This window comes from Schistocerca cancellata, chromosome 6, assembly GCF_023864275.1.
Source record: "Schistocerca cancellata isolate TAMUIC-IGC-003103 chromosome 6, iqSchCanc2.1, whole genome shotgun sequence".
Taxonomy (NCBI): domain Eukaryota; kingdom Metazoa; phylum Arthropoda; class Insecta; order Orthoptera; family Acrididae; genus Schistocerca; species Schistocerca cancellata.
Window position 1 is genome coordinate 700,123,571 of NC_064631.1, and position 22,584 is coordinate 700,146,154.

Consider the following 22,584-nt stretch of genomic DNA (forward strand, 5'->3'; position numbering starts at 1 on the left):
ACTGTTAAACACTGCAGTCAGTCGGGAGAATCAATAGTTTGGACAATTTGTTCCTTTTACGAAAGATTGCGAATTCCAGATGTGTACGAAGCCTTTTCGGACGATTTAAGACAGACTCAGTGATTGCAGGCTCTCTTCGACACAGCTGAAACTTCCCCACTAATTACAGGGCCAACGTGATCAACAAATGATTCAGAAAAAACTCATTCGTTCATTCAGTCCAGAACAAAAAGGTCACAAACCTTATTTAGGGAGGAAATCGTGTATTATATCCATCTCCATTACATGTCCAGATCTCCGGTGATTCCACGCCTTAATTAGTTTCCTTTTACAATCTCTTTCTCTTCAAAACAAACCGCTAGCGGCACAAATGTTAATTGGCTCGCTTTAGCGAGAAGAAAAGCAGAATATGCATCTCTCAGAAACTCGTCAATCCCTCAACAGATACTCCAGAAGCTGTCCTAGTTACCACTCTAACAACCATGGAGAATGCATATGTGCATCTCTGTTATTTCAAAGAATAAATGCACTAGAAAATGCTTTGGCGTCGACGAGCTGTCGCCGCATATATTACGAGAAAATCAGATCAGATAACTTTTCCAAAGTGGATGAATGTGGATGGTTTGAGTGAAAATGATTAATTGGTGCGCGGTATAGGGTATTTGCTGTGGGGACATTACAATGCCCCTCGCAGCGAGCGAAGTTTGTGAGCCTAATTTTGATTTACCGAACACACTGCGCGAGCTATCTATTAGTGTGGGTAAACCGGAAGTGATGAGTGTCAGTCCTCCGACTGAAAAAAAATAATTATGTATAAGACAGACGAAGAAAAGAAACATTGAAAACAGAAGAAATGAAGAGACAGGTACCGCGGCTGTATTGCTATTACGTGCATCAAGGTGTTATGTCTGCTGTGCACAACCATGGGAGATGATCTTTCATGAAACTGTTATCAGGGTCTACCCATTCGGGAACTTTCTTAAGCAGGGAAACCTTGGAAAACCTCTTAAGCCTAGACCCCCAGCCTATGGTACACAGAAGATAGGATAACCTACAACAGAAGAGAAAAAATAATTTTGAAATTGATGTCTAAAGGAAAGGTAGGCATAGATTTATATAACGATTTGGAGAAGAGTGAATTGTACCTGTAGCTAAAAAAAAAATTACAATCAATAACTCAACCTTTTTTTTGTTGCAATCTTGTTCCCAGGACAATATCTTGCGGTGCTGAAAGTCTCCCGGACCTTGCATATCCCCGACGTCCAAATTTGTAGTCGGTCTTCTACGCGGCCCACAATGGGAAGAGTAGAAGGGACAGGTATACTAGATATTACATGCAACATTCATTCCAAAAGAATTAGCAATGACCGAAAGGGAAACTCTCCCTGTTAAAGACCTGGTTAGGTTGCATCGTCCAAGATTCTCCTTTTTGAAAACACCACTTAATCACCACTTGTGCTTATAAGTCCAAACATTCTGACATGTTTTCTGTCAATGATTAATTCTTCGTAATTTAAAGGATTCATGCGACTTGCAGTAGAGTTTGGATTCAAATCATTGAGCAATGGAGAGTGTGGTTCATTTTATACAAAGACATAATCCATCATTTCCTTGAAAAGTCATATCGTTTATCTATACTCATAAAATTTTTATCCTAAATACATATACTCGTATTTCTCCGCTTGATTGCTGTAGTGTAAAAGTTATTAGTGGCGAGGAATGTGGATTCACTTCTTTCATTTATTCTCTGATTCATCCAGCATTCATACATGCACATATGTGGAAATGGATTTTCAAACAAAATTCCAAAGTGAACAAGACCCATTAAATAACTACAAATTCTATGAATATTACTTTCTTTTGACATTCAACAATAAATCAAAAATTCTTAACCTCTAATCATGACACTTTTTTTGAAGTTGAACATCAATCAGTTTCCCCTCGCGTTTGATGCGAGTCTCTTAGAAATCTTATCTGTGTCGTCTATATCGATTCTAACTCTCGCGCCGACGTCAATTGTTTTGCGCGGGAAATTATCTTTGCGGCGTTAACCGTCACTCATGATTCATTACTTAACCGCAAAACTTCACACGTTTACACATCTAAGCGTGCACTTGAAATTATATATGAACATTCATTGGGAACCTCTTTTGATTATGCAGCGTCATTTTCGGGAAATACTTCTTTCTTCTTGAAGGTCATTCAGATCCTTTATAATTCTTGATGACGTTAGCAATGCTAAAGTTCTATGTTTACCCAAACACAGGTGAAGCCTATCTCCACTATCTTCTTTGCAGCACTCGATAGTAATAGTTAGTCACTATTTCTACAATGTGTGTCACTGATTAATTATTTCAGTTTAAAGTTTTCTAACACTAAACACACACAGTTTATTGTTATGTTTTTACGAGCGTTCATCTCTGTCACTCGCAACACCATTCGTCCCTATCTTCTTATCTTCATTAAATTTTTTCAAGTCGTTATGGGAAAATAACCCTTTAATTTTATTAGATCCCTGGTATGCTAACAAACAAGCCCCAGGGTTCGGAATTTGTAGAATGATGTATAGGCCAGTATATAATAACTCCCATTTCTTTATACTCTTCTTTATTAAGGATGATTTGGAAGGTCTTTTGACTAGTAGCTTCTCTCCGACGTGGTACACCTATAACCTCTTGATTAATTTGTAATATTGTTGTTTTCTCTGATCAGCCTTTTGCGTCATATTTATGATGGCTTGTCTTACTTTTTCTTCCCAACGCATCTCAGTTTCCTGAGTTTTGTGCATATGTTCAGTCCAGAAGTTTTCTTCTTTTGCCTCGAACATCAATTCATGAGGTGTATATCCAGTGGAGGAGTGGGGCATGTTGTTGTATATCTGCTCAAATTCTTCCACATTATTTGCCCACGCAGTCTGCTTATTATGGCAATAGGTCCTCATAAAGCGATTGAACTCTCTAAAAATTCTCTCAACCAAATTGCCTTGTGGGTGGTAAAATGATGTTAGTATGTGTTTCACACGAACTTGAGACACAGCCTGTTTCCACCGGAGTCCCGTGAATATCTTAGCATTGTCTGTTATTATCGCCTTAAGTATACCAACATGTATAAGATAATCCCTTATCAATCTTATTCCAATTACTTTGGCTGTAGCCGCCTTTATCGGGTATAGCTTTACGCATTTCGTTCACACATCAAGAAATGCCAACACATATCTAACACCTCCTCTTGAAGTAGGTAACGGTCCACACAGATCGCACGAGATTAATTCTTTTGGTTCTCGGACTAATATAGAGCATAATGGGTGCTTACTCCCTTTTGAATCTGGCTTTGCTTTTTTACAGATTATGCATCTCTTCAAGACCTCATGCACTCTGCGCTTTATGTTGGGAAAATAACAGTACACACTTATCTTGTCTGCACATTTTGTCGCACCGAAATGTCCCCAGGTTAAATGGATGAGCCATACGAGTTTCTCTATTTACGCCTCAGGTATACATGCACACCAACGGACTTTGTTTGGCCTTCCACAGCGGAAAAATAATACGCCATTTACCAGCTTGTAATAATTTGCCATCTGATCCGAAGATTGCTGTTGTAACCTTTGAATGATACTTCCCCATTGAGTATCTCTTTTCTGTAACTGTGCCATACGCGCACACAAATTGACGTAGTACGTCTTATATGGATTTTCCTGCAGCAGCAATACAGGAAATTCTGAGCTATTATTTACTTCAATCTCTTTAGTCAAACCCTGTGGTGACATTGATAGAGCGTCAGCAATAATGTTTTGCTGTCCTGAGACATGCACGATCTTAAATTGGTATTGTTGCAGAGCGAGAGTCCATGTAACCAGTCTGGAGTGTAACAGTTTACACATTTGTAAAAACGTTAATGATTGATGCTCGCAGTATACGACAGTCGTTGACCCAAATTTTTTAAATCCCCAGATGACCGCAAGAGCCTCTAATTCTGTCGTCGTGTAAGTTCGTTCACAGTTGGACAAAACACGACTAGCAAACGCAATAGGACAGAAGGTGAGTTGTCCATTTATCTTGCGTACTTGGAAAAAGCACGCTCCAATGCACACATTCGAAGAATCTGTTGACAAGTAAAATTCTTCTTGCATGTCCGGATGGTACAAAAGCGGTGCATTTACTAACTGCTTCTTTATCTCTTCGAATGCTTCTTGACACTCTAATGTCCAGAGCGAGGGCACATCCTTCTTCAACAGACTATTTAGAGCTGCTGCGTTCATCGCCTGATTTGTTATGAATCTTCTAAAAAATGAGGCAAGGCCCATAAATCCTTTTATTTGCCTCCTATTCCTGGGTGTTGGAAACTTACTAATTGCTATTAACTTCTCCTTGGTTGGTAAAATTCCCTTTGCGTCAGTTACATGCCCCAGAAACTTGATTCTGTTTACTGCAAAATGGGATATCTGTAGGTTAGCAGTTATTCCCGTGGTTTTGAACACGTCCAACACTCGGTTCAGTAAGGTAATATGCTCCTCCCAAGTTTTCGATGCAATAAGCAAATAATCAACAAACACTGTTATCCTGCTTCTGAGTTCTAGGCCTAGTGCATAATCTAGAGCTACTATAAAGATTCCAGCACTAATGTTGAATCCGAAAGGAACTACGGTGAATTGGTAACTTCTTCCGGAATAAATGAAAGCCGTATACTTCCTTGGTGACTCATCCAGCTTCACTTGCCAATAAGAGCTCAGCAAAGCTATGCTCGTCCATTATTTGACATCGTGGAACCGTTGTATAAGTTCGTCTATGTTTTCCGGATGTGTTCCCACTGGAATTATGATTTTATTTATTTCTCTGCCGTCGAGTACCAGTCTAACAGTCCCAATTGCTTTTGGCACGACTAACAATGGGGAGCAGTATGGGCTTGTAGAGAGTTCGATCAAACCCCATTTCAACATGAGATCTATTTCTTTTTGATCTTGAGCCTTTAACCTCCAGGGAACAGGATAGAAAGTTCTACAATACGTTTCGTGCGGCTTAACGTAGAGATGGCATATGTATTCCTTAATAACTCCTGGCCTTTCATCAAAAACGTTTTCATACGTTAATAATAATTCATTGACCTGCTTCTTCTGATCTTCGATAATGCAGTCGGATTCACTTAACTTTTCAAACACTTATTGACCGAAATCTTTTTTGACTTGGAACTCATTAATTACGTGCTGTTTAGAATTTTGGGCCGTCCTCATTACTTGCACACTGATCCCACAATTATATTTTCTCGTAAGGCTTCTTTTTTTCAACAACTCCAACTCAATTTCTTGTTTATTAACATTCAACCAAATTTTTCCTGTTTCGAAATCTATTCTGCATCCGTATTGACGTAGGCTGTCGACTCCGATAATGCAATCCACCACCAAATTTTTCACAACAAGGAATGTGCTTAATTTTGCTACATTTCCGAATTCCACACCACTGCACCTTTACATTAGCCGATCGAGCCCCAACGGCGCCTATTATTCTGCAATTTTGAACTGGAAAAACTGGTGCCTCCGAAATAACATTTGTGGTTGCAGCTGTGTCTAAAACCGCCACTATAGGTACAGTCTCCATAATGACTTGCACTTCGGCTACTGCCACCTGTTCCCTATCCTCGTCTTGTGGTTCTAACTCCTCGGTCGGTTCAGCAGAATATGTATCTCTGAGTAACATGTCAATCCCTCAACAGATACTCCAGAAGCTGTCCTAGTTACCACTCTAAATACCATGGAGTATGCATATATGCATCTCTGTTATTTCAAAGAATAAATGCACTAGAAAATTCTTGGCGTCAACGATCTGTCGCCGCATATATTACGAGAAAATCAGATCAAGTAACTTTTCAAAAGTGAATGAATGTGGATGGTTTGATTGAAAATTATTAATTGGTGCGTGGTAGAGGGTATTTGCTGTGTGGACATTACATCATGTATGACGGCGGAAAGATGCTGCTAAACGCACCGCATGGGGCGAGTGTATTCATACCAGCCGAGTGAACCGTTACAGCCTGTTGTAGTGAACTCGGTGGCACGTGTCGAGGGTATTACGGATTCCGAATGAGAGTTAATCTGGCTGAAGTCAAGGATCAACTGTCGGTGAAAAGTGGTAATGCACCGTTTGAGTCGGGAGCTGTAGTGGTAGAGCAATTGAGCGAGAACTTCAGAATATCGTTAGCAATTTTATAATCACATCACTGTGGTAACGGGTGACTTTGATTTCCCAGATATAATTTGGAAGAGCCATGCTATCAAAACAGGTGACAGAGATAGGGATTCGTATGACGCTATTGTAAGTTTCTTGACCGGAAGTTATTTCAGCCATATAATCAGTGAACCATCTTTGGAAGGTAACATCTTAGACAACCTAGCATCAAACTAAATAACCTAGCATCTTAACTAATAGAATCAGTTAACGCGGAGGAAGGTATCAGTGATCATAAGGCTGTGATAGCAACTATCACTACGGGTTTTACGAGAAATATTAAGAAAAGTAGTAAAATATTTTTGCTTAGCAAGAACCATGGTATACAAATTGGATATAATTTAAATATTCTGTATTATTTCTGTATCGTTTCAATCATCGAACGAACGACAGATGGCAGATATTGGGATAACTGATCGCCGAATAGAAGGTCAACTACAGTCGCTTAGTAGTCGAAAGGCATCAGGACCGCACGAGCCACCTGCAAGACTCTACAAAGGTTATGTTTAGCTGTCCTTCTATCAGCAGTTTATCTTAGATTCCTGGAGCAACGAAGAGTACATAGCAACTGTAAATATGCTCAGGTCATTCCCATTACGAAGAAGAATTGTAGGAGAGGCTGACAAAAAATTATGAAACACATTTTCTGGTCAGGAATTAGCATGCTTTCAGTGAATGAAACTCTTATTCATAAAAATCTACACGATTCCGCAGTCACCTCTCTCTGTTCCTTCGTAGAATTCATTATGCAGTAGACAACGGCACTCGAATTGATGCCACGTTCCATGATCTCAGGAAGGCATTTGACACCGTACCGCACTGCTGTAAATGAAAAAAAAAAGAAAGAAACGATCTTACCCTATATCGGACCATATTTGTGACAGGATACAAGACTTCTTTGTGGGCAAAAGTCAATAAGTCGCTCCTGCTGTTGTGGACATCAGTCCGAAGATGGTCTAATGCAGCTCTCCACGCTACTCTATCCTGTACAATCCTCTTCATCTCTAAATATCTTTCTGAATCTACTTACTGTATTCATCTTTGGTGTCTCTCTACTGCTTTTACCCACTACGCTCTTCTCTCTAATATTAAGCTGATGATCCCTTGATGTCTCAGAATGTGTTTTGTCAACCCATCCCTTCTACTAGTCTGGTTATGACACACTTTTCTTTTCTCCCCATTTCTATTCAATACCCACTCATTACTTACGGGATTTACACATCTAATCTTCAGCGTTCACCTTGCAAAAGCTTCTATGCTCTTCTTGATTAAACCGTTTGTCATCCATGTTCCACTTTCGCATATTGCTACATTACGTACAAATACTTTCAGAAAAGACTCCCAAATTCTTAAATTTATATTCGATGTTAACAAGTTTCTCTTCTTCATAAACGCTTTTCTTGCCGTTGCCAGTCTATATTTTATATCCTCTCCAGTTCAGTCATCATTAGTTATTATGGTTCTCAAATAACGAAACTCATCCACTACTGTGTCTAGTTCCCTAATCTACTTCTCTCAACATCACCTGATTTACTTTGACTACATTCCATTATCCTTGTTTTGCTTTTGCTAATGTTCGTCTTATATCATCATTTCAGGGCACTGCCCATTCCGTTCAACTGCTCTTCAAAGTTCTTTGCTGCCTCTGACAGAATTACAGTAACATCGGTAGACCTCTCAGTTTTTATTTCATCTCCCTGAACTTTAATTCCTACTCCAATATTTTTCTTTTGTTTCATTCACTGCTTGCTCAATATACAGATAGGATAACATCGGGGATAGGCTACAACCCTGTCTCGCCCTCTTCTCAACCACTGCTACCCGTTTATACCCCTCCACTGTCATAGATACCGTCTGGTTTCTGTCGAGGTTGCAAATACTTTCCGCTCCCCGTATTTTATTCCAACTACCTTCAGTATTTCAAAGCGAGTGTTCCATTCAACAGTGTCAAAAGCTTTCACTTAGTCTAGAAATACCATGAACGTAGGGCCTCTTTTCTTCGAAGTATCTTCTAAAATAAGTCGTATTATCAGTATTGCCTCGTGTGTTCCTATTTCTCTCCGAAATTCAATCCCAGAGGTCGGCTTCTACCAGTTTTCCATTCTTCTGTAAATCATTCCTCTTATTACTTTGGAACGATGACTTATTGAAGCGATAAGTCGCTATTATTCACACCTGTCAACACCTGCTTTCTTTGGAATTGGAATTATTAGATTCATCCTAATGTCTGTGTGTATTTTGTCTGTTTCATACAGCTTCCACGTCAGATGGAAGAGGTTTTGTCGCAGTTGGATCTCATAAGGCAGTCAGTAGTTTTGACGGAATGTCATCTACTCCTGGAACTTTGTTTCGCTTTAGGTCTTTCAATGCTCTGTCAAACTCTTCTGGCACTATCACATCTCCCATCTCATCTTTATCTACGTCCTCTTCCATTTGTATAATATTACTTTCATTTCCGTTGTACAGATCCTTTACATACTCTTTCCTCCTTTCTGTGCCAGTGTGGTCTTGCGGTTCTAGGCGCTTCAGTCTGGAACCGCGTGACCGCTACGGTCGCAGGTTCGAATCCTGCCTCGGGCATGGATGTGTGTGATGTCCTTATCTTAGTTAGGTTTAAGTAGTTCTAAGTTCTGGGGGACTGATGACCATAGATGTTAAGTCCCATAGTGCTCAGAGGCAGCCTCCTTTCTGCTTTCCCTTCTTTGCTTCTGTCTGAGCTCTTGATATTCACACAGCTGCTTTTTTCCAAAGGCCGCTTTAATTGTCCTGTGGTTGGTATCTGCATTTCCCCTCGGGAACCTTGCTTTTAAATCGAAATTTCACTTCTGAATCACTGAAACTGTCTTCTAGCCATACCTGATAAGCCATTTTACTTCTTCTGCTAAAGTCATTTTATAGATGTTTGTATTCCCTTTGGCTACTTCATTAGCCCATTGTCTTTCCTTTTTTTTGTTTTCTACTTCCATCAGTTACATTCAGCATCTTTTGTGTTATCCAAGGACTTATGCTGGTCCCTATCTTTTTACCTATTTAATTCTCTGCTGTTTTTACTATCTCATCTCTCAAAGCCACTCAATCGCCTTGTACTGCATTTCTGTCCCCTGTTCTGGTCAACAGTTGCTTAATGCTTCCTATGAAACTCTTAACATCTTTCTGGGTCTTTTAGGCTATCCAGAACCCCGATCCTTCCCATAATTTTCTGCAGTTTCTTTAGTTTTAAACAACAGTTTGCCGGCCGCTTTGGCATTGCGGTTCTAGGCGCTTCAGTCCGGAACCACGCTGCTGCTACGGCCGCAGGTTCCAATCCTACCTGGGGCATGGATGTGCGTGATGTCCTTAGGTTAGTTAGGTTTAAGTAGTTGTAAGTCTAGGGGACTGATGACCTTAGATGTTAAGTCTCATAGTGCTTAGAGGCATTTGAACCATTTTGAACGACAGTTCACCACCAATAAGTTGTGCTAGGAGTCCACATCTTCCCTTAGAAATTTCTTACAAGTCGAAAGATGGATCATAATTGTCTGCCTAACCATTATACTGTATAATCAGACTGATACCTTCCAATGCCTTCAGGTCTCTTCCAAGTATACAACCTTGCTTCATGATTCTTCAACAAAGTGTTAGCGATAGTTAAGTTTCCTTTTCCTTCTCTTCCTTCTCCTGTTACCGAATTCCAGTCCTCCGTTCCAGTTAAATTTTGGTGTCCCTGAATTATCTTAAAGATTTATTTTATCTCATCATACATTTCTTTAATCTCTTCAGCATCTATAAGGCAGCTGTCATATAAACAAGCACTGCGGTAGTGGGTGTTGGCTTAATGTCTATCTTTGCTACGGTAATACGTTCACTATTCTGTTTATTTTAGCTTACGCACATTCCTATTTCTTCATTCATTATTAAACCTACCCCTGCATTAATACTATTTGATTTTGGATTTATAGCCCTGGTTTTCATTGTCCAGGCGTTCTGTTCCTCCTGCCAACGAACGTAACTAATTCCCAGTACATCTACTTCAACTTATCCACTTACCTATAAAATTTTTTTGACCCACATACGCGATTATGTGACCCAACGTCCCACGCTCCGATCCGTAGAACGCCGGGTTCGTTTTTCCGGATGACATCCTCCTGCTCAGTAGTCCCCGCCCAGAGATCCGAACGGGGGACTATTTTACCTCCAGAATATTTCACCCAAGACGATGCCATCCACATTTACCCATACAGCAGAGCTACGTGCCTTCGGCAGAAGTTACCTACTTTCAGCCGTTCGCAGTACCAGCACAGCAAAGCCGTTTTCGTTAGTGTTACAAGGCCGGATCAGTAAATCATCCATACTGTCTCCCTGCAACTACCGTATAGGCTGCTACCTTTCTTAAAAGAACAAAACTGACTGACGTAATGGTAATTCCTCTAGTACACCCAAAAAGCGCGATAGGACCGTAAATGTTTAGAATGTATATAAATTATCAACCGTCGGAGGTTCTTTAGTATTGTTCCAAGATCATGCGGTTGTCTATAAGAAAGTAGAACTGCTAAAAAACAAGAGAACTCATGAGTGCTGCACGTACTGTCAGTTAACAGTACATACAAATAAATGTAAGACATTGTGCATATATAGGGCAAGAAATCCCCAACTGTACAGTTATCCTGCTAATGAAAAATTGCTGGAAAGAATGCCTACCATAAAATATAAAGGATTAAGTGTCCAGAACAACATTAAGGGGAATGACCACATAAAACAAACAGTAGGAAAAGCAGTTGCCAGGCAGATTCATTGGAAGAATCTTAAGGAAACGTATCTCACCCGCGAAGGAAGTTGTATACAGGGCTCTTGTTCGACCGATTCTTGAGCACTGTACATCAATATGGGGTTCTTACCCGGTAGTTCTAATAGAAGAGGTAGCGAATGGAGCGGTGCGTTTCGTCATCGGGTCGTTTAGTTGGCACGAGAGCGTTATACAGTACTCAACAAACTTCAGGGGCAGACTTTACAAGACGGTCGTTGTGTATCACCATGAGGTTAACTTCTGAGCACTTTGCGGGAAGATTCCGTCGACATATTACTTCCTCCCACACACACTCACGAAATGACGACGACGAGAGAATTCGAGAAATTACAGCCGATATAGAGTGTTACCGACATCATTCTTCCCACGCACTATTCGTGAGTGGAACAGAGAAACGGGAGGGTTCTTAATTAGTAGTAGCCGAAGTATACTCCAGCACACACCGTTAGGTGGCTTGCGAAGTACGATGTAGCTGTTGAACGCGTTTTTAACTTGAGATAATAATCGGTACAAGTAGCATGGGTCCTCTCATCCTGTCACATTGGATATACCACAAGAATTCGGGCTTCCTATGTCATCAGTGTCCAGTGTGTATGTTCACCACAGCAGAGGCTATGTTACCACCGAAGTAAACCGTGGCACAGGACGACGACGAATGCCTCACGAACGGACGACACACCGCCTCTGCAGAGACATACGCGCTCAGAGGTACGTCATATTGCTTCCAATTTCAAAGCGGGGAGCCAGCAACCTTTTTCTGAAAAGGAATACGTAGAGACAAGTGCCCCATGTCGCAGTGGCTGCCCATGTCTCTTTGCTACTGACAAGGGAACCTCCCCATCGCACCTCCTTCAGATTTAGTTATAATTTGGCACAGTGGATAGGCCTTGAAAAACTGAACACAGATCAGTCGAGAAAACAGGAAGAAGTTGTGTAGAACTATGAAAAAAAAGCAAAATATACAAACTGAGTAGTCCATGTGCAACATAAGCAACATCAAGGATAATGTGAGCTTGGGAGCGCCGTGGTCCCGTGGTTAGTGTGAGCACCTGCGGAACGAGAGGTCCTTGGTTCAAGTTTTCCCTCCAGTGAAAATATTATTTCTTTATTTTCGTAAAGTTATGATCTGTCCGTTCGTTAATTGACGTCTCTGTTCACTGTAATAAGTTTAGTGTCTGTGTTTTCGCGACCGCACCGCAAAACCGTGCGATTAGTAGACGAAAGGACGTGCCTCTCCAATTGGAACCGAAAACATTTGATGGCAAGGTGATAGGTCAACCGATTCCTCCACAGGAAAACACGTCTGATATATTCTATACGACACTGGTGACGGCATGTGCTTCACATGACAGGAATATATTGTCGCCCCACGTAACGTGTACACTTGGCGAATGGGTATCAAGATTCTTCTACCTGGCTCGATTTAGGTTTTCTTGTGGATGCGATAATCACTACCAAAAAGTGATGAAAACATAAGAGTTTGTCACATAAACTGCAACAAATGACTGCAACAGTTTCACAGTCGCAGTTTTCCCTGTGCTCTGTCAAAACATATGTTTCTAACGTTTTCAAATTTATCCGTGTGTAGACCGTCAAATCCTGCATATGTGCAAGCAAATCTGAACATGTCCTTGAATTTTGGAGAGCGAAGTTGATTATGTGGACTGCCTGAACTTTGATAAATATCTGAAAACAAAAAATTAAACTTTTCACTCGAGGATCGACTTGAACCAAGTACCTCTCGTTTCGCAGGTACTCACGCTAACCACGGGACCACGGCGCTAGGGAGCTCACACTATCCTTGTTGTTGCCTATCTTGCGCATTCACTACTCAGATTCTATATTTTGGTAATTTTTTTCATAGTTCCACACAACTTCTTCCTGTTTTCTCCATTGATCTGCGTTCAGTTTTCCAAGGCCTATCTACTGTGCCCACTTATAACTAAATATGAGGGGGGTGCGATGGGGAGGTTCCCTTCTGAGTGTAAAAACCTTTCTTGTCTTCTGAACCTTTTGTTTCATTCTACAGCACGCGTTACTGTCTAGTTCAACGCTGGACACAGTGACCACGGCCCGCGTGCTGGTTGTCTGCCGCAGGGCCGGCAGAACCTGTACAGCGCCGAGGGCAGCTTCGAGTGCCTGGCGTGCGCCGAGGGCTGCGACTCGTGCGTGGACGACCGGCCGTGCGTGGTGTCGCTCAACTGGGTGATGCGCACCGCCATCCTGGTGCTCTCGTGCATCGTCATCTGCTGCCTGCCCGTCGTCGTGCTCTTCACGTGGAAGTACGGCAACGTCAAGGTCAGTCGCTGCACGGCGTCGCTTCTGCATTACCAGCCCGATGGGATGCATTAGACCAAGGCTTCACAACATACGTGCTCGCGGAGCAAGCTGTGAACAGCAAGGCGCGAGCACGCAGCAGCGCCAGCACGCTACCCCCACTACCGGACCAGAGCGGACAGTGGGGAATGTCGCGTGGGGCACACAACAGCTGCCGCCAGTCAATGTACAGGGTGTTTCAAAAATTACCGGTATATTTGAAACGGCAATACAAACTAAACGAGCAGCGATAGAAATACACCGTTTGTTGCAATATGCTTGGGACAACAGTACATTTTCAGGCAGACAAACTTTCGAAATTACAGTAGTTACAATTGTCAACAACAGATGGCGCTGCGTTCTCGGAAACTCTATAGTACGATATATTCCACATATCCACCATGCGTAGCAATAATATGGCGTAGTCTCTGCATGAAATTACCCGAAACCTTTGACAAGGTGTCTGGCGGAATGGCTTTACATGCAGATGAGATGTACTGCTTCAGCTGTTCAATTGTTTCTGGAATCTGGCGGTACACCTGGTCTGTCAAGTGTCCCCACAGAAAGAAGTCACAGGGGTTCATGTCTGTCGAATAGAGAGGCCAATCCACGCCGCCTCCTGTATGTTTCGGATAGCCCAAAGCAATCACACGATCTTCGAAATATTCATTCAGGAAATTAAAGACGTCGGCCGTGCGATGTGGCCGGGCACCATCTTGCATAAACCACGAGGTGTTCGCAGTGTCGTCTAAGGCAGTTTGTACCGCCACAAATTCACGAAGAATGTCCAGATACCATGATGCAGTAATCGTTTCGGATCTGAAAAATGGGCCAATGATTCCTTTGGAAGTAATGGCGGCCCAGACAAATACTTTTTGAGGGTGCAGGGACGATGGGACTGCAACATGGGGCTTTTCGGTTCCCCATATGCGCCAGTTCTGTTTATTGACGAAGCCGTCCAGGTAAAAATAATCTTCGTCAGTAAACCAAATGCTGCCCACATGCATATCGCCGTCATCAATCCTGTGCACTATATCGTTAGCGAATGTCTCTCTTGCAGCAATGGTAGGGGTTGCCGCGTTTGAATTTTGTATGGATAGAGGTGTAAACTCTGGCGCATGAGACAATACGTTGACGTTGGCGTCATTTGGACCGCAGCTGCAACACGGCGAACGGAAACCCGAGGCCACTGTTGGATCACCTGCTGCACTAGCTGCGCATTGCCCTCTGTGGTTGCCGTACGCGGTCGCCCTACCTTTCCAGCACGTTCATCCGTCACGTTCCCAGTCCGTTGAAATTTTTCAAACAGATCCTCTATTGTATCGCTTTTCGGTCCTTTGGTTACATTAAACCTCCGTTGAAACCTTCGTCTTGTTGCAACAACACTGTGTTCTAGGCGGTGGAATTCCAACACCAGAAAAATCCTCTGTTCTAAGGAATAAACCATGTTGTCCACAGCACACTTGCACGTTGTGAACAGCACACGCTTACAGCAGAAAGACGACGTACAGAATGGCGCACCCACAGACTGCGTTGTCTTCTATATCTTTCACATCACTTGCAGCGCCATCTGTTGTTGAAAATTGTAACTACTGTAATTTCGAAAGTTTGTCCGCCTGAAAATGTACTGTTGTCCCAAGCATATTGGAACAAACGGTGTATTTCTATCGCTGCTCGTTTAGTTTTTATTGCCGTTTCAAATATACCGGTCATTTTTGAAACACCCTGTAAATCCACCTGCAGCGATATCACTCACGAATTATTACTGCGACAAAAGAAACAAATAAAAGAGAATGTACACATGCCACATAATTTTAGTAGCTTAGTGTACGCCTGTACATTCGCGTTAATTTGTGAACTGTTACACAATAAAAGGTGTCACTGAAGTGTGGGATTCTCGGTTATCTTGTACTTTTCGCCCTTTACAATTGCGTCTATGTTCGGAGTAATCGTTCTTGTGCATTTCAGGCGCAGCGTGCAGTTTACATTTCGATCAGACAATGGGTTTCTCAGGCGCGTCTTGTTACATTTCATTGCAGAGAACAGTTGTTCACAAACATACATGGAACCGAACATTGATATTATTGTAGCAAACGAGGAAATCTATTCTGAGGGAAGTGTCTGTACAATTCCAAAATGTTTTTCTTGTTCTGAAATTTGTCTCTGTATTCTCTGTCACACAGCAGGTCAATAATTTCCTGCTACAGCTCAGGACGAATCTCTTAAATATTCGCTGAATATGGAGAGAACAGATCAAAATCACTGTCTAGTGCTGTCAGATCTTGAAAGCGCTGATCAACTAAACTATATGAATAACGTTCACAGTCTTTGTGAACATCTTGCATGGATGATAATTTAGGAAAATGAGCTAGGTTTCCTGTTTCCAGCTGACTCACCCAAAGTGTCTATTTCATTTTAAAAGCTCGCATTCGATCTATGAAGTGAGTAATTAGCAGATCTTTACCTTGTAGTAAAATGTTCAAAGCAGTCAGATGGCTAGTTAAATCCGCTAAGAACGCGAGATCACATTCAAACGTGCGCGCGCTTTCCCCTCCGTCCCCTCCCTCCCTACTCGGCGACCTTGCACCTGCTCGCGAGCACGTGCCTGAGCAGACGCGAGTACTCGCGCTCAAAACCGGCCAGTTGTTAAGCCCTGCATTAGACCTTTGGGCCACTGACAGCCTAGAATTTTCGAGATTCTCAACAATAAGACCTGTCTTATTTCTGACCTCGTCTTTGTTACACTGCCTGACAAAGAAGTTAAGCATCGAAAGGAAGAGGAGGAAACGAAATGAAGCTTCAGGGGTTCAGAGGGTACGTGAGGTTATTTGAGTGATCACAATGTCGAGTTAAATTTACAAATATGAGTAACTTGGCAGTGTGAGCCCACTTATCAGTATGATATCACACTCCCATCGTTGTGGAATCATATACTGATCCCGATGTCCTAAACGCGTTGTAGCTTCTCTGAGGCTAGCTGACCAGCAGTTGTCGTAATTAGTCCTTTATAAGATTGACACTGGCACTTTGATGGAGTGGCCGTCCGAATTGGCCCTACTCACATTCTATCAGGGAAGGATTTAGGATTTTTCTTACTCTCTCTCTCTGTCTCTCTCTCTCTCTCTCTCTCTCTCTCTCTCACACACACACACACACACACACACACACACACACATACACAGCTCGTAGGGCTACAGGTTGTATGGGACAAGCATTATAATTTTGAAAAGTGGCATCACGATAGAGTTGTATGAGAGGTAAAACTTAAGGACACAGGATGTGTGAGTTTCATCAGTGATTACCAGCAATGAAGTGAAGTCATAGCCGATTACTCTCCACTCGACTTGCGCCATAGGGTGGTGGGGTTTCGGGTTCCGCTGGATAGGTCAGGAGTCCACTACACGCAACAAGCGGCTACACGGGTAGCAGGGGTTGTGTGGCGTGGGCTGGGCGGTTTTCTTAGGTTAGATGGCCTCGGGCAAGTACAGAAAGGGCAACAGCCTCAACGGGTGCGGGGCAAAGTCAGGACATGCGGGGACCAAGAAGCAATCGGTATTGTAATTGTAAACTGTCGAAGCTGCGTTGGTAAAGTACCGGAACTTCAAGCGCTGATAGAAAGCACCGAAGCTGAAATCGTTACAGGTACAGAAACCTGGCTGAAGCCAGAGATAAATTCTGCCGAAATTTTTACAAAGGTACAGACGGTGTTTAGAAAGGATAGATTGCATGCAACCGGTGGTGGAGTGTTCGTCGCTGTTAGTAGTAGTTTATCCTGTAGTGAAGTGGAAGTGGATAGTTCCTGTGATTTATTATGGGTGGAAGTCAACAACCGAGCTAGGATAATAATTGGCTCCTTTTGCCGACCTCCCGACTCAACAGCGTTAGTGGCAGAACAACTGAGAGAAAATTTAGAATACATTTCACATAGATTTTCTCAGCATGTTATAGTCTAAGGTGGAGATTTCAATTTACCAGATATAGACTGGGATATTCAGATGTTTAGGACGGGTGGTAGGGACAGAGCATCCAGTGACATTATACTGAGTGCACTATCCGAAAATTACCTCGAGCAATTAAACAGAGAACCGACTCGTGGAGATAACATCTTGGACCTACTGATAACAAACTGACCCGAACTTTTCGACTCTTTAAGTGCAGATCAGGGAATCAGTGATCATAAGGCCGTTGCAGCATCCCTGAATATGGAAGTTAATAGGAATATTAAAAAAGGGAGGAAGGTTTATCTGTTTAGCAAGAGTAATAGAAGGCAGATTTCAGACTACCTAACAGATCAAAACGAAAATTTCTGTTCCGACACTGACAATGTTGAGTGTTTATGGAAAAAGTTCAAGGCAATCGTAAAATGCGTTTTAGACAGGTACGTGCCGACTAAAACTGTGAGTTACGGGAAATTCCCACCGTGGTACAACAACAAAGTTAGGAAACTACTGCGAAAGCAAAGAGAGCTTCACTCCAAGTTTAAACGCAGCCAAAACCTCTCAGACAAACAGAGGCTAAACGATGTCAAAGTTAGCGTAAGGAGGGCTATGCGTGAATTCAGAGAATTCCAAAGTAAAATTCTATGTACCGACTTGACAGAAAATCCTAGGAAGTTCTGGTCTTACGTTAAATTAGTAAGTGGCTCGAAACAGCATATCCAGACACTCCGGGATGATGAAGGCATTGAAACAGAAGATGACACGCGTAAAGCTGAAATACTAAACACCTTTTTCCAAAGCTGTTTCACAGAGGAAGACCGCACTGCAGTTCCTTCTCTAAATCCTCGCACAAACGAAAAAATGGCTGACATCGAAATAAGTGTCCAAGGAATAGAAAAGCAACTGGAATCACTCAACAGAGGAAAGTCCACTGGACCTGACGGGATACCAATTCGATTCTATACAGAGTACGCGAAAGAACTTCCCCCCTTCTAACAGCCGTGTACCGCAAGTCTCTAGAGGAACAGAAGGTTCCAAATGATTGGAAAAGAGCACAGGTAGTCCGAGTCTTCAAGAAGGGTCGTCGAGCAGATGCGCAAAACTATAGACCTATATCTCTGACGTCGATCTGTTGTAGAATTTTAGAACATGTTTTTTGCTCGAGTATCATGTCATTTTGGGAAACCCAGAATCTACTCTGTAGGAATCAACATGGATTCCGGAAACAGCGATCGTGTGAGACCCAACTCGCTTTATTTGTTCATGAGACCCAGAAAATATTAGATACAGGCTCCCAGGTAGATGCTATTTTTCTTGACTTCCGGAAGGCGTTCGATACAGTTCCGCACTGTCGCGTGATAAACAAAGTAAGAGCCTACGGAATATCAGACCAGCTGTGTGGCTGGATTGAAGAGTTTTTAGCAAACAGAACATAGCATGATGTTATCAATGGAGAGACGTCTACAGACGTTAAAGTAACCTCTGGCGTGCCACAGGGGAGTGTTATGGGACCATTGCTTTCCACAATATATATAAATGACCTAGTAGATAGTGTCGGAAGTTCCATGCGGCTTTTCGCGGATGATGCTGGGGTATACAGAGAAGTTGCAGCATTAGAAAATTGTAGCGAAATGCAGGAAGATCTGCAGCGGATAGGCACTTGGTGCAGGGAGTGGCAACTGACCCTTAACATAGACAAATGTTATGTACTGCGAATACATAGAAAGAAGGATCCTTTATTGTATGATTATATGATAGCGGAACAAACACTGGTAGCAGTTACTTCTGTAAAATATCTGGGAGTATGCGTGCGGAACGATTTGAAGTGGAATGATCGTATGAAATTAATTGTTGGTAAGGCGGGTACCAGGTTGAGATTCATTGGGAGAGTCCTTAGAAAATGAAGTCCATCAACAAAGGAGGTGGCTTACAAAACACTCGTTCGACCTATACTTGAGTATTGCTCATCAGTGTGGGATCCGTACCAGATCGGGTTGACGGAGGAGATAGAGAAGATCCAAAGAAGAGCGGCGCGTTTCGTCACAGGGTTATTTGGTAACGGTGATAGCGTTACGGAGATGTTTAGCAAACTCAAGTGGCAGACTCTGGAAGAGAGGCGCTCTGCATCGCGGTGTAGCTTGCTTGCCAGGTTTCGAGAAGCTGCGTTTCTGGATGAGGTATCGAATATATTGCTTCCCCCTACTTATACCTCCCGAGGAGATCACGAATGTAAAATTAGAGAGATTAGAGCGCGCACAGAGGCTTTCAGACAGTCGTTCGTCCCGCGAACCATACGCGACTGGAACAGGAAAGGGAGGTAATGACAGTGGCACGTAAAGTGCCCTCCGCCACACACCGTTGGGTGGCTTGCGGAGTATAAATGAAGATGTAGATGTAGACAGTAGTAACACCACTGTGCGGCCAACGACCTGGCCGCTGTGGTAACACCGGTTCCCGTCAGATCACCGAAGTTAAGCGCTGTCGGGCTGGTCTAGGATGGGTGACCTTCCGGTCCGCCGGGCGCTTTGGGCCACTGGGGTGCACTCAGCCCTTGTCATGCAAACTGAGGAGCTACTTGATTTAGAAGTAGCGGCTCCGATATCGGAAACTGACATACGGCCGCGAGATCGGTGTGCTGACCACATGCCTCTCCATATCCGCATCCAGTGACGCCTATGGGCTTAGGATGACACGGCGGCCGGTCGCTACCGTTGGGCCTTCATGGCCTGTTCGGAAGGAGTCTAGTTTAGTTTAACACCACTGTGCGTCTCCTCATACTCGCCAACCATGGTCATCGGGTATTGTGCGGAACGGCTATTCTTCGCCGAACACAGTGCGACGACGTTTATCAGTAGTCCATTGTATGTGCTCACTCCACCACTCAGAACGCAGCCGATTGCGTTGTTATGTTAACGGCAGCCTACGAGGTGCATTCAACTTCTAAGGCCTCAGATTTTTATCTAATTAACTGCTCACCCGAAATCGATGAAACTGGCGTTACTTCTCGACGTAATCGCCCTGCAGACGTACACATTTTTCACAACGCTGACGCCATGAATCCATGGCAGCGGCGAAGGCTTCTTTAGGAGTCTGTTTAGACCACTGGAAAATCGCTGAGGCAAAAGCAGCACGGATGGTGAATGTGTGAGACTGTCTTTCATTGTTGGAAAAAGCCAAAGGTCCCTAGGAGCCAGGTCAGGTGAGTAGGGAGGATGAGGAATCACTTCAAAGTTGTTATCACGAAGAAACTGTTGCGTAACGTTAGCTCGATGTGCGGGTGCGTTGTCTCGGTGAAACAGCACACGCGCAGCCCTTCCCAGACGTTTTTGTTGCAGTGCAGGAAGGCATTTGTTCTTCAAAACATTTCCGTTGGTTGCACCTGTTACCGTTGTGCCCTTTGGAACGCAATGGGTAAGGATTACGCCCTCGCTGTCCCAGAACATGGACACCATCAATTTTTCAGCACTGGCGGTTACCCGAAATTTTTTTGGTGGCGGTGAATCCGTGTGCTTCCATTGAGCTGACTGGCGCTTTGTTTCTGGATTAAAAAATGGCATCCACGTCTCATGTATTGTCACAACCGACGAAAAGAAAGTCCCATTCATGCTGTCGTTGCGCGTAAACATTGCTCGGCCACATGCCACACGGGCAGCCATGTGGTAGTCCAAAAAAAATGGCTCTGAGCACTATGGGACTCAACTGCTGTGGTCATAAGTCCCCTAGAACTTAGAACTACTTAAACCTAACTAACCTAAGGACAGCACACAACACCCAGCCATCACGAGGCAGAGAAAATCCCTGACCCCGCCGGGAATCGAACCCGGGAACCCGGGCGTGGGAAGCGAGAACGCTACCGCACGACCACGAGATGCGGGCTGTGGTCTTCCGTCAGCATTCGTGGCACCCACCTGGATGACACTTTTCGCATTTTCAGGTCGTCGTGCAGGATTGTGTGCACAGAACCCACAGAAACGCCAACTCTGGAGGCGATCTGTTCAACAGTCATTCGGCGATCCCCCAAAACAATTCTCTCCACTTTCCCGATCATGTCATCAGACCGGCTTGTGCGAGCCCGAGGTTGTTTCGGTTTGTTGTCACACGATGTTCTGCCTTCATTAAACTGTCGCACCCACGAACGCACTTTCGACACATCCATAACTCCATCACCACATGTCTCCTTCAACTGTCGATGAATTTCAATTGGTTTGACACCATGCAAATTCAGAAAACGAGTGATTGCACTCTGTTCAAGTAAGGAAAACATTGCCATTTTAAGTATTTAAAACAGTTATCATTCTCGCCGCTGGCGGTAAAATTCCATCTGCCGTACGGTGGTGCCATGTATGGGACGTATTGACAATAAACGCGGCCTCATTTTAAAACAATGCGCATCATTGTATCTCTTTCCAGTCCGGAGAAAAAAAAATCGGAGGCCTTAGAACTTGAATGCACCTCGTACAAATGGTCGATAATTCTCTAGTCCCACTGCTAATAATCTCCTACCACTGGTGCGGGCTGTTACAGATTGTTACATGGTGTCCATCTCTTGTTGTCTGATGGGAGGCAGAGATGTGCAGGGGTCACATTGTGCCTCGTGCACAATAAAGCGACCCTCCCTTGAGGTGGTCACACATGTTCAGCCGAAAACTCGACAGTAAGTATCCCTGTACTCATGCTCCCATTCGATAAAACATGTACTATTGTTTTATCCAAAACTCCCATAAATCTGCATATAGAATCATTTGACCAGCCGACCAAATATAGACTTGCAATGACGCTCTTAGGAATCTCTTTGGTGTACTGATAACGCTGTCCCCTACAAATACGTGCCATCCCCTTGCCTTTCACGCTGATCACTCAACATCCGTCTTATATACTTTATCAGACCTGGTAACAAAAACAAAGGCGAACAGCTCTCATGAAATCGGTTGCACTTCCTACCTGCCACCTCCAATCATTTACATACCAGACTATGATATGTACGTTTACGAAGTTACACCGATCTTTGACCATATGTCGTGTTTTCACTGTGGTAAGTTCTGCATGCACTTACAATGACGCTGCCTGTTTTAACACAGTTGGAGCCTTCATACCTGTGAAACTGAAAAAGAGGTAAAAACAGAAATACTTAAAATTAATAAGCAATAGAAAAATAGGAAGACGCCAAAGAAATTGGATTCATAGGCTGCAGCCTCCGATGCTATCCAGATGGAAGTCCGTCGTAAAGCATTGAAACTTTCACTGCTGGGCAGCCATCACACTATCTACCATTATTTATGATTCAAGGGCGAGGTCTTCTGCAACAATTTAAGTTTCTCGCCCTCAGATG

General features: G+C 43.2%; 1 protein-coding gene across 1 annotated transcript in view; it reads left to right on the plus strand.

The window, feature by feature from the left end:
* LOC126088483 (probable G-protein coupled receptor CG31760) overlaps positions 1–22,584 on the plus strand; it is a 777,830-nt gene that overhangs the window by 474,315 nt on the left and 280,931 nt on the right. The window contains exon 6 of the mRNA XM_049906625.1: positions 13,099–13,299. Within this exon, the coding sequence (XP_049762582.1) occupies positions 13,099–13,299 (201 nt within the window). The remainder of the gene's footprint in view (positions 1–13,098; positions 13,300–22,584) is intronic.